Source organism: Venturia canescens, chromosome 3 (genome assembly GCF_019457755.1).
Source record: "Venturia canescens isolate UGA chromosome 3, ASM1945775v1, whole genome shotgun sequence".
Classification (NCBI taxonomy): domain Eukaryota; kingdom Metazoa; phylum Arthropoda; class Insecta; order Hymenoptera; family Ichneumonidae; genus Venturia; species Venturia canescens.
Window position 1 is genome coordinate 9456876 of NC_057423.1, and position 13558 is coordinate 9470433.

General features: G+C 38.8%; 1 protein-coding gene across 3 annotated transcripts in view; it reads left to right on the top strand.

Annotated features, from left to right (window-relative positions):
• Positions 1–13558, top strand: part of LOC122407565 (calmodulin-A-like) — a 97563-nt gene extending 84005 nt beyond the window's left edge. For all 3 annotated transcript variants that reach the window (XM_043413875.1, XM_043413874.1, XM_043413873.1), the window contains 5 exons: positions 1413–1446; positions 6501–6602; positions 10549–10684; positions 10788–10936; positions 12570–13558. In XM_043413875.1, the coding sequence (XP_043269810.1) occupies positions 1413–1446; positions 6501–6602; positions 10549–10684; positions 10788–10936; positions 12570–12601 (453 nt within the window). In that variant the 3' untranslated portion in view covers positions 12602–13558. The remainder of the gene's footprint in view (positions 1–1412; positions 1447–6500; positions 6603–10548; positions 10685–10787; positions 10937–12569) is intronic.

Genomic DNA, 13558 nt, shown 5'->3' on the forward strand with positions numbered 1-13558 from the left:
ATTGGCAGATTCATGGAGCTCCCTTAATGAACCAATAAAGTTTTGTGAGAAATGAGTGCGAGCGTGGAGCGCGGTAGGATGTCACGGGCATTATTAATAATGCTGGGACGCGAGAAGCTTCTTAACGAACGATGTAACATGCACGAGTGGAAGACAGACTTCAGAGGAAGCGTGCACGTCATGGGCTTTCGGTGCATGCGTTTATAGCAGGGCAATTGGCCAAAGCTCCCTTCTATCTCCCTCTCTTTCTCGCCGAGCAAAATTTCATCTCGGTTTTCGTCTATGGTACTTTAAAACGTGTGGCTTGGAGACATAGTCGAATCTGGAATCTCTTTAAAGTCTGTTGCACGCACTCTCGAGCATCCGCACGTTTATATTGAAATGGCAGAGGACGATTATTATTCTCAAGAGTATCACAAAATTCGTCGATTAACTTTGGAACTCGGTTCTGAACTTCGGGGCTTTTGTGTTAGTTCGCTCATACAAGCGTGTGTATTATTTTATTCGGATGCTTTCGCGCACTCTTCTCCGCACTCTGTGTGTTTCGGTACGCAATCTTCGCGCGATTTAAACCCTCTGAAACGTCATGCTCCGCTCCTGTGAAAAGGGTGCTAAGTGGGGCTGGTAAAGTCTCGATGCTAAAATCCGATATCTCATAATCCCGATATTAATCATCCGTTTCATCACATTTGTGGGAGGCCTCGAACCAAAATATTCAAACACAAAAAAATCGTTGTGCTGATCGAAAAGAATTTTGCTTTTTTAGTGAAAAATAATTCAGTTTTGTACGAAAAGAGTTTTTAGACAACACGTTATTCGTGAACGTTCGAACAAACGTTACTAGCCAAGTAAGCCAAAGAAAATAATGTTCGTGCAGCAAAATATGGTGCGAATGAACCAATTCTTTCCTTTTTCTATCAATTCTCAATTCTCGTCAATTGGATTATTAAAATTCAAGCAAACAAATGTAGGATTCGAATCGATTAAAGCGAGCAATAATCAACTCGAATTCAAAAAAAATTATGAAAAGATAATTTTATTGACAGCCAAATGATACACGTCCGTTTCAAGTCACGACCGATAAACTAACTTCTTCTTTTTTCATTCCCCGATCGTCTCTATAAAGTAAACTCAGTCGAGTCAGTTGAATCAGTCAAAAAGGATTCAGATCAATAAAAATAAATATTTTTCTCGGTGTGCATTTCAAAAAATGGAAAATAAATAATCACGAACTGAATGAATTGTTATCACAAAGTTTTTCGAGTTATGCATAAACGAGAAAAGTTGTAATTCTAATATAAAAAATGAAGCGTCACGAGAGGACGCTTTGTTCACGTTTCGATGAAACTTCGTAAACGATTATGTGAGTTTTGATAAAATACTTAGTGGCTGGTTAATTTTATCTGTTACAGTCTGAATATGGGCTCACGGAGGATCAAGTTGCGGGTAAGTTTTGATTATAATTATGTACGTATGCATATAAATAAGTGAATATATCGTGAGGCTGACTCCGAAGAGAGATTTCCACTTACGCCGTAAGTGGTGACGGTGCACAAAGCTGGTGCGCCGCAAGGCGCCCGTATTTCACGATCGTAAAAGGTGCATGAGAAAAGCGCGGAGTGTGTCGAGAGCTCCGTGTCTTTTGCGTTTCGCGTATCGTGTGTACCTTTTCCCTCAGTCCCTCCTCGGATGTGTGTACGTACGACTATTTGCATATGTAAATGTGCATGGGCGACATATACGAGTTGACCCAGCGAGGGTTGGTAAGGTATCGCAACGAGAATTTTGCAACAACCTCCTTCATGTCATTTTCTATATCGCTCTTACAATTTTCCAAGACGATAAAACTCTCACAGTGAAAATTCCCTTGGCTGCGAGCGCATAAAGTTTTTAATTGCAAATGAAACCTCGAATTATATAATTATGTAACGAGCACTTGTAGCCCCGGGCATTAGGGACCAGCTGCGAAAAATTCGCAAGTCCTGAATCGTACGCGGTTAGCTCGATACACTTTATTAATATTTTAGAGAGCGACTATAGTCCCATTCGTCAGTGATGCGAAGAAAAATCTATTTTCTTCATATTTCAAAATTTTGAAAATTTTTTTATTTGTTTATCGTTCTACCGTGGTATGTTAATTACTCGGGAAATCTGTGAAACTAAATGCCGTTTCAATATACGAACGCTCAAGGTAGTTCATGCACGAAACGATTTTCTTAAGAAAGTCTTCAAATTTACTCAGAGTTTGAATGGGTAGTCGACTGACACGTATATCAAATTTTAAAGGGTTCGTCTTATTGATCATTAAGCAGCATTTCGTTTCTTCTTGGCTTGGCCCAGTCCTGCCTTCTGTCCTTTTATTAACACTTTTTTCTTTATCCATTTCCCTTTGCGCTCTCTAATGCGATTTTTTGCATAAAAAACTATAGTATTTTGGGCAGGGACGAATGAAATTTGGGGTTCGGTCAGTGATGGATCCCCGATTAATGAATGGCTTGTAATTTCATTGGCCAAAAGATATAAGTTGAAAAAATTTATTTACAATTTCGAATTGATAACTCTGGCATTAATTTAAAGTGATAATATCTTTAATTATGAAGTAAAAATCGGTCCAATTTAGACGCTCATAAAATACGATCGTTCGGGCACGATCTACCTTAAAATCCGACTGATCAAACTGAAATTTCATTCGTTTCGTTTCAATATTAATTCGAGAGCATGAACCATTGAAAATTCATTCACCGCAATATATAATTACTATCAATACCAATATCCTTTTAATTTCAACGGTTCTTTTTGCAAAAGCGCAATCTTCGTAATTAAAAAGTTCTATAACGCGGTGCATCGTCCCAAGGATAACCGAGAGGAAATAATTATTGGCTTGCCTCTCCAGCCCTTTTCTCAAACCAAATCGTCAAAGTTTCATCAATAGCCTACTTTCCAATCGTCCCCTCATGTACTCGCGCCTCTATAGCTCTTCTGCTTTCAGCCGCCCCAATAAATTCTTCGGCTATTCATTTCGCGGGATATTGCGCGATGTATTTCCCCTCACAGTATAATTTCTCGTAAAGTGTTAGCATTTGATAACGTTTCGACGCACGATTGTCAAAGAGTAGAAAAAAATGGTGAAAATTGTTTGAAAAAAAAAAAAAAAAAAAACAAACAAACAAACCCAAACGTTTTTTACTCTTTTTCTGTTCGATGACTCATTCCCTGAGACAAGGCCCAGTGGAAATTCTTCCAGAATTGAATTCGCTGTTTTGAACTCAGACTTCGATAGAGAAATTGCTGCCTGACACGAGACCCTGTAAAATCTGCTCCAAAGGCCATTTGAGAGCAAAATGAAAATGCGGTAGCAACTGAAGTTCATCAAAACAGTTGTTTTCGTGTTTCGAATGATTCGGACCGGAAATCGAGACAAAATCGATATAAACGTGTGAAGAATTCGCGATGTTCGACTGTGCACGTGCAGGAGAATCGTGAAAGTTAGTCGGCTCCCCGTAGTGATAGATCGAGAGTAAAAAAGCTCGATGAAAAACAGACAAACTGCGATTAATTGGCGGCGTGTTGGTGCGGTGCATCGAATGAAAAAGCTCGGTACACGGGAGCCTTCAATTGACCGTTTTATGAGTCTGGATTGCTGGCGTACAGAGGAGAGACTGCACGTGTATACATGCGTGGAGTCGTAGTAGAACGGAATGAAACGGAAAAAGCAGAGGAGAGAAATAAAAAGCAGTGGGAACGGTAACAAAATGAGAGAAAAAAGAAATATTAAAAAATGAGAACAAACGTGCCACGATTAAATGCTTTTCGGTTCGTGTCCCAGGCCATCGGAGCATTCTTGTGTCCATGAATTGTGGTTCAGCACTATTTATCTCATTCGCCGAACACAACACTCGCGTTCTACGTAATAAAGTTTCGTTCTCTCCTTTTTTTCTTTATTTTCTCGTTTCACGTTACGATCCCATGAAAAATTACAGTCTCCAATTTTTACAGAAATATTTTGTGCCGATATGAAAGTTCTCAGTCCTTTTGAATGCACGTGGGCAATCGTTAAAATTCCAGTACAAAATAAATTCTTTATTCCCTTTGAAAAAATGTGATTTTTCAAAAAATTGACGAAGAGTCGCTTTTATTGGACATCAAACCAGTAAATATCAACTGCTGGAAACGAATGCGTCCGTGTCGTAAAACCGGATTCCTATTCACCCTACATAAAGCTTCGAATGTTTGTTGGTCGTAATTATTGCTGTACTGAAAAACCAAGCGAACGGAGCTCAATGATTGAGTGGCAATTATCATTTTTTCCATTAGAGTTAATTATCACAAGCTCAACTTTCGGTGTACACGATTTATTTCTGGGTCACGAAACGCGCGGTGGTCCGCAGTCATTATCAGGAGTAAATAATCCTGGCAGACAAACGGTAATAGCGAAATCAGAAGCAGCGATATATAAAGAGCTTTTTTTATTCTGAACAAAGTTGTACTTACCGGGTGAATTTACTTCGCCTTTTCTTAGCGCGTGGCACTTTCTCGCTTCGTCGTTAATTTATCGGTCAGCCGAAGATCTCGCCCAGACCAAACACGAATTTCATGCGCACATCGTACGCAACTTTACAGGGATATTTAACATTTGTGGCAACCTCCCGAGCCGCCAGGCCGGGAATAAATTTACATTAGAGACGTATATAGCGCAGAGGATCTAAACATTTCGGCGCAGGGGACTCGGCCAGTGTCGCCGACAAACTTTTTGGAAGATAAAGCGATCGCGAGAGCGATCGGGAAAGAGAAAGTGAGAGGAAGGCAAGAAGGAGGACGGAAAGGGAAAAGAAAAAAGCGAGACACCAATACGTGCGAATGGATGTCGTTCGTTGGATTTATAAGATCACATTTCTGGAAAGTATGATGGTGTCGTATCTGGCCTCGTGCCCGCTCCGACAAAATCTCGTGAAAATACACGTTTACACGGATACTCTCGTGTACGCAGGCCAATAGAAAGTGGTTACAGTCCGAGAAACCTCTCGGCCCAAAGGCTGCCTATATTCATATGTACAAAGTCAAGATATTCGTATACGAGTCCGAATGCATGTAGTTTTTATAAATCTTAAGGTAGATCATGCCCGAAGGATCGTATTTTATGGGTGTCTAAATTGGGTCGATTTTTACTTCCTAACTGAAGATACTATCACTTTAAATTAATGTCAGAGTTATTCGTTCGAAATTGTAAATACATTGTTCCAACTTACCTTTTGGCGAACGAAATTACAAGCCATTGATTAACCGGGGATCCATCACTGACCGAACCCCAAATTTCATTCGCCCCTGCCCAAAATACTATAGTTTTTTATGCGAAAAATCGGATTAGAGAGCGCAGAGGGAAATGGATAAAGAAAAAAGTGTTAATCAAAAGACAGAAGGCTGTGACAGGAATGGGCCAAGCCAAGAAGAAACAAAATGCTGAAATAAGCAAATGGGAAGATGTACGAGTGCTCATTACCGATTTCGTTCAATCTTTAACGTAATACATCCTTATAATTACTATCTCGAATTTTTTCCCAAACCTTCGTTACATACTTCATTGTTATTCTGTATTTTTTAATAAACTTCGTAAGAAGTGTTCATTCGTTACATGGAAAGATAGACGATTTCTTAGGCCCAGCCCCTCGTAATTTTTTCATATTTGAGCATGTTCATCCCAGTAACGAAGAAGACGAACCCTTTAAAATTTGATATGCGTGCCAGTCACTTATTTAAACCCTGAGTAAATGTGAAGACTTGAGAAAATGGTTTCGTCCATGAACTACCTTAAAAAGAGCACTGTACATATGTATCTGGAGCCACGGCAATGCCCGTGGGTGATTTAGGTATCTGAATTCGTGCGCGAGTCCGCGAGTTCTTCGTTGCGGGCTAACTCGCTCCCTTTTTCGCGCTCGATCTCAACTGTAGCAGAGAAAGCACTCCACTGAGCGCGTTCGCTATGAGAAAACCAATCGTCCTACTATATTTCGTGTCACACTGGCCATTCTATCGGACTTATACGAAAACCGAGTCGTAGCTTGCTGCCAAGAAGTCTTTCGTTTCGTCTGTGTCTGCGTATGACTGGAATATTGCGAGTTTTTTGGTAGTAGTCGTTGGTACGCGTGTGTTATAGAGTCTACGACATTTTATTTATACTCGAAAACTGCTATCCGTAGTCGTGTTTAAGAGATTCACAAATTTGGGGTCATTTATAAACGCCCTCTCTCCAGCACCGTTCCTGAAAGCGCTGATCCGTCGAATTTTCTTTTCTATCGAGTCCGAGTTTTTCTGTTTTTTTTTCGTCGTTATTCGTCTGGCGAAATAATTGATATAAAAGGAAAGGATTTTATCGGGGTTTTGCAAAAATCCTGTCCAAAGAGTTGGACGTTTGAGCCATCAATCAATTTTCTCTTTTATTATCTTTTTTTTTTTTCTTTTTTTTTTCAATAAAATCTGACGGTTTTTTCTCGTTTGTTTATCAGAGTTCAAAGAAGCTTTCATGCTTTTCGACAAGGACGAGGATGGGACGATCACAATGGCGGAACTCGGCGTGGTCATGCGCTCGTTGGGCCAGAGACCATCGGGTAAGATTACACTATTTTTTCAACACTCGCATTACTTCTTCTTGTAAATGTACTATCGTAAATCGTATTGACAGTTTTATAAGGCTTAATGAGCTCGAACTTTCATGTGCAAATTTATTTCGTGAATCCTGATGCGGAGGTAACTACGAAGAAAAGGAAACTTCGCCAAGTTTTTAATGCACATTTATGGAAAAATACACTGAATGAAAAATTTCTTGAAATTCTCGAAATCGTCAACTGATATGTGTAAAATTCCATTGTGAACTTTCTCGATATCTTCTTATGAATACTCCGCACTTTTCTACTGATTTTCATGCAACACGACTCGATTCGTTCCTAAAAAAAATTATCCACAAATTCTCTGCATTTTTCCTTGATAAGTGCTACGATGCAAATTGCAGCGATTTGGTCCACAAGCATTTTTTTCCAAAAAATTGAACAGTGGGCTGCGACGGCGCTGAGCCATGAAGCTTTGGGAAAAATCGAGTCATCGACTGATTTAGTAAGAGAATCCTTGGAGGAACACAACGAAACGTGGCGCATCGAAATTGGTTGGAAGATGCGAATTATTCGGAAAATGAAGATAAAAATATTAATCGTATCGTTGGTTTTAGTATTTTGATGAAATTTGCGCTGATTAAAGGGGTCGTAACGCAAGAAGAAATGATCTTTGCACTTTCATTCGCTCCTGAGAAAACTATTTTTGATAACGAACGCGTTTGTCAGCGTTGAACGTCGAAAAAACTGGAGTATTTTTCTCGAGAATTTCATTTCTCATCGATCACTCCGAATAATTGAGGCAACCTTTAGAAAATTGGTATTGAAAAGAATTTTCGAAATCGTGCCGATATCCATATTTAAAAGTTTCTGGTCTCACAGCAGGTCGCGCGTTATGACCTTTGTCAATAGTTGAAATCTCGTTTTTCCTTATCCCCGTGGTTATTCGACCTGAAAATCGTGCTGGATGATTCGGTAAATATCCTTTTAATACGAATAATCTTGCGAACGAAATGCATTGTAAATGGTGATTAATAATTGTTCGACCTGAATTGAGAGTTTGTTGGTGAGGAAAATTTTTCATTTTATCGTGACCCCAATTTGTTCGGGCTAATGAAAAATTGTACTTTTTCCGAGGCCCAATAATCGAGCTGCTACGTTTTGAAAACAAATCGTTGTTTTCTCTCGCTCGAATAATATGGAAATTGCCACGAGGCGTGTAGTTGGAAATCTGACGGATGAAATATTGACGTTCGTTCAAAGGGAATGTTCACAAAGAGTTCATATTCGTGCACGCAAATACAAAAGGGATCGTATAATGATGAGCGAGTGAGGTCAATTCTTTGGTGCACGTCGATTATTCTCTCTGCTTCTGTCGATCTTCCCTAGATTGTGTACCGTTCAATAAATATTCGGCAAAGGAATCTCAAGCTCGATGCGTGCCATGCATTGCTGCACACAGAATGACGATGGGTTTTAAAAAGGGGCGGTTCCGTTCCTTTACGATTGTCGAAAAACCACGGAAATGCATTCGGCCAGCGATTTTAACGGATCAACGAAACTGGGCCGACTCATTCCGTCGATGGGATATTATCGTTACTCCGCATATTTGAAGTCTCGCGTTGAAGTTTTAAAACTTTTACATTTTTATTTATATTTTTTCTAACTTTCCTCAATTTTGAGTCTCAAACTAAGCGTTTCAACTGCGCGGAATAACTCATAACTGAATTGGACTTCAACTTTATTTAAAGCTGCTAGAATAAATGGAAAATAAAATATCAAAGTCATTACATATGAATAATTATTTATTAGTTACTTACGCAAGTTTTAAGAACAAATTTAAGAAGAAGAAAAAGAAGAAGTGTAGCAAGAGGCGTGATTAAATAAATCCTTTTTTTTACCTGAATAACATTAATCTTATAAAATTAATGAAACGGCATTATTATAATAAGTTTTAACTTTACCTGAACAGAATCTCAAAAAAAAAGAATATTAATTGTAATGACGGCTTTTTTGAATGTTGACTGATAGGTTTTTTAAGAAAAAATAAAAAATAAGAATTTAAGAAGAAAAAGAAAAGTTTATTGTTGAAAAAAGTTAAAAAACAAAATCCTCCGTCCAAGTATCAGTTTTTTATGCTTCTAAACAACTCTATAAACTTTATCCAAATCCCTCTAGTGGTTTTTATACACCAGTGCATTCAAAGTTTTAGCCACCGGTCGTCAAGGGTCAGAGAGCCCTTCAGTTAAAGCAGAATATCTCGAAAACTGTTTGATGGGATGACTTGAAGTTTTAAAGTGATATTTTTGAGACGTTAAAAATCGATTAACTCTAACTTCTTGATGAAATTTACTTTTTCTTCGATGTCTCGAGAATGATTATCCTTCGCTATTGTTCGTTCCTGTTGACTCAAACGCAGGACTGAACTAATTCGGGAGTCACCGCGTTACTTTATTGGAAGGGAATTCGAAAAGGGACAAAAATAATTTGTAAATATTCGAGCTCGCGACGTGGCATCAGGGGTCAGAAAAAATCCAGTGCCCATCGTCCCATTTCCCCTAAAACCCTAAAGACCTTAACAGCAACAGCCCGAATACCGAGAGAATGAAAAATATGCGGAAAAATCTGCGAGCTCAATGGTGATAACGAGCCTTCGCGCTTGTCTTAATGATGGACGCGTCAGTTAATTTTGTAATTCGTTCGTTAACGCAGTCCAGCGTGAATTCATTAACGCGGACGTTCATGGCGAGGCGTTAAACTCATTAAGGTCGTTGTTAACGAATAAATGCGTGTAGGTAGAGCCGTGAGAAACAAATGAATTGCTGAGAAATAAGTTCACAATTTCAGTCATATTTTTGCTGCTGCTTCATCGCGTTGAATTGAATTTTGATCCAATTCTGATATAAATGACAACACTGAATTTCATTCGTTTCGTTTTTCTTGGGCAAAATACGAGGAATTTAAAATTTGATGATTTTCCTACGACTCATTGTCTTTTATTCACGGAGAGACTTTTATAGCAAAAATTACTATGTTTTTATAGCAACATCGAACCATATCGATATTATAATAATATCGCTACAGAGTGTGTCAAATAATGCCAAAGTTTGGGGAACCATTACCACAGTCCATAGTAAATAATGCGCTGTACTATATCAAAAATGAACATCGAGCGAATTTTGATTAAAAATATAGCAAATAATGAAATGATTTGATGAAAATTTAGGAGATACCACAGCAATCGTTTCTCTGTGCTATACGAAAAAGTGCATAGTTTCGTATTTTCCTTTTTACCACACTGTCAATAACATAGCAAAATTCATGCGCCCACCAATTACATGAGGCGTTGCGAGTACAAACATGAAAATTATCTAGTGGCACATGTTAAAATTTCAAGCGATCGTTTCGTTCATAAGCGAACTTTGTAAAGTAAATCTTTGTCGAAAAGAAAATTTACTTCTTTTCGGACGGTGCGACTCAACGATACAAAAATTTTCGACATTTCACCAATTTGTCCAGTCCAATTCACCAATTTTTAACATTTCACCAAAGACACGAGTGACATTCAGACATCGATAGATCGTTCGATGTAAGAACGTCACAGACCTAAATTTAGCCTGTCATGCATATAGTAAAATTTGAGAGAGCTGCTTTCGGCATCAAAATTACTATGCACTTTGGTGAAATGTAATAGAATGGCGATATACAACAGCACTGCTACAAAGCGTAGCAAATATTTCTATGTATTCATCCGAAATATTCGTTTAAACGTTTCTCCGTGTTCTGTTGCCATTTTAGTTTTAATGATTCCAAGGTAAATAGGGCTCTCCGAGTCCTCTAAAATTTTCCAACCATTCTTCGCTGCACGGGGGTGAATTTTATCGGTGATTCTCAATCATAAGAAAAATCACAATTTATTTTTCTTCTTGCTTGAATTCGTTCGATTCAGAGACGGAGCTACGAGACATGGTGAACGAGGTCGATCAGGACGGTAATGGCACCATCGAGTTCAACGAGTTTTTACAAATGATGTCGAAAAAGATGAAAGGCGCCGACGGTGAGGACGAGCTACGCGAAGCTTTCAGGTAGAATTTGTATTCGATATACGCAGCTTCGTAAGCGTTTCCTCATTTCCCATCAACCCTTCCAGAATCGTCATTAACATTCACAACTTTCCGTTTTCTTCAGAGTGTTCGATAAAAACAACGACGGTTTGATATCGTCGATGGAGTTGCGGCACGTCATGACGAATCTCGGCGAGAAATTGTCCGAAGAGGAGGTCGACGATATGATCAAAGAGGCTGATTTGAATGGCGACGGAATGGTCAACTATGAAGGTACGGGAAATAAATCCACTGACAGCATTCCTTCATCCTTAATCTCTGCTTTTAAAAATTTCAATTGCTTCTGAATTCTCTGAAAAAAAAACACGAACGATTTTAATGGCGAACGACCTCGCGAAAAGTGACGTGGATTTCGTCACGAAAGTTCCCTCCCAAAAGGAGCAACGTTAAAACATTTCGACTGTCGATTTTGATCGATTTCTTGCGAGTCTTTTGGATATTGGTCTAACCCGAAAGTGGGGATGCAACATAGAGACATGACATCTGGTGGCCGAGAGTGAAAACAGAAAAAGAAGGAATAAGAGCAGTCAGTCAATACGCGTTGTTCTGTGGATTTTTATCAATTGCAAAACAATTTGTATAAACTGAAGTAGAAAATTATTGTTATGATTGTTGTGAGGTTCTTGTCCGTGCGGAAGAAGAAGAGTATATAAATGGGGTTTCGTTTGTTTCAAGACTTTTGGGGTAGAGATTTGAGATGTCATGGAAACGAACGGATAACAAAAAGGAAAATTCTGGAGACAAGACGTGAAAAAGATTGATTAATAAAAAACATCCAACTTATTGTATAAAGTATTAAAAAGTCACTATTTTATCTACGACAAAACTGTAAAAATGCACCCAGCAAGATATTCGTCACGTGCGCCACCGGGGAGAAATGTTTACTGGGTTGTACAAGCGTGTGAAAGGTCCTCCAAAAAGAACACAGAGTTGAGTTTTTCACGTTCATATAATTTAAGAGTATGGATCAGTCGACTAACCTCACTTGGAATTTTTGAAATCGAAATTCTTTGATACAGTTTGATCGATTAAAAAAAGGCTCTGTCAGTCTACGCAGAACGATGGCAAAAATCGACTGACAGAGCCTTTTTTTAATCGGTCAAACTGTGTCAAAGAATTTTGATTTCGAAATTTGCAACTATCTCTCTCGCACTCACGGTTGCGATATACCAACTGATCCATCCTCTTAAACCACATTATATTATATGAGACTAAGTGAGTCACAGACGTCATCTTCTTGCATAGCGTAACTTTTAAGTTATTTTTATCAGGATTCATTTACATTTAATAATTGCACTCATCAATAACTATTGAAAGAATGTCCAATTCGAAGATTTTTCGAGAAGTCGAGTCGAGCAAAACGATATCGACAAAATGTCAAAGATGCTTTGAATTCCAAGCTGTCATTTTGACAGTACGAATGAACGTTGCTTTTTCCAAATGAATTTAGCCCCACGATGGTCGTGTTTCAAGAACCAATCGAAATCGCGGAAAAGCGATGACAATGAAGAGCTAATCGACGCGTCACAACCTTACTTTATAAAAAGAGATTTGCAGCTAATACCCGTTCTCCTTCGTCAAAATTACGTCAATCAGGATTGGTGCCTGCCCAATGACAAGTATTTTCTAAGCTTATAAACATTTTGACAGAAAATTAATGTGCCACACAAGTTCATTGAAACTTTTCTCCGTCATATTGAGCATGCAGGCCCGGCCCACGCGTTGGATCCCAATCGAATCGAAATGTTAGCGAGGAAGATGTTGAAACCGAGTTTCACGTCAGTCTCTACTCGCCTTTCGAAACGAGGGTAATTATTCCAGTTTCTTTTTCTGTTCTTTTACACAGAATTCGTGACAATTCTCACATCAAAGAATTAGCTTGAGCGTCACGGAGGACCGAGAGTCAACGATGCCAGGACAACGGGAGCAAAGACAGTTCGTGTCCTAACGAAACAGCTGCGAAGGGATGAGATAGCGTCAACGAGCGAGCGAGTGAGCCGAAAAGCCAAAGATTAAAAAGTGAGACGTTGGACACGGGGGTTACGGGGGATGCGACTACGAATAGAATAAAGAGGAATGAGAGAAAAGCGAAGAATCAAGAGAGTATGAAACGTGTGTATGTGCGTGTGCAGGGGATTAAAAAAATCAAGAGAGCTGTGAGTTGGTTGGGGGGAACGAGAGAAACCGAAAAAAAACTGGATTCGGGGGATGAAAATGTTGATGTGGAATGGCGAGGAACCGGAAGTGAGGAGAGGCGAGGAGAGAATTTCCCGATCCGGTAAACCGTCGAGTTTACAGAAAGCACGTACTCGCGCGGTCTCGTTAAAAAAACGCCCGAGTGAAAAAAAGAAAAACACCAAAAAAAAAGAAGCAAGCTCCTCCCTCCTCGTTTAATTTCCGACTTCTCTGTAACAGAGCCCTACTTTCTCGTGGTCCTCGATACGAAGCAACGAGAATAATACAGTTTATGTTATTGTTGGTACAAAAAATTTTTAAAAATTTGAAAAAAAAAAAAAAAAAAAATAGCGAGATACACCTCGAGCTCAAGAACGTTGCTGAACCGGCAAAAGACCAAATGAAGAGATAAAAAAAAAAAAGCGATAAAAAAATGAGGCGCAACCAAAGAGAAACTTCAAATACGTACTAAAAAAATAAACATATATTTATATTTATATCGTCTTTGTATAAATATATTTATATATTTATTTATTTATATATGTGGTCAAATATGACGAGGAATAATCCGTGTTTTGGCAACGCTCAACGAGCCTCGCGACTGTAAAATGACTTCGCGACAAGAAAAGTAAAGAAAATAGGAAAAAAAAGAAAAAAAAA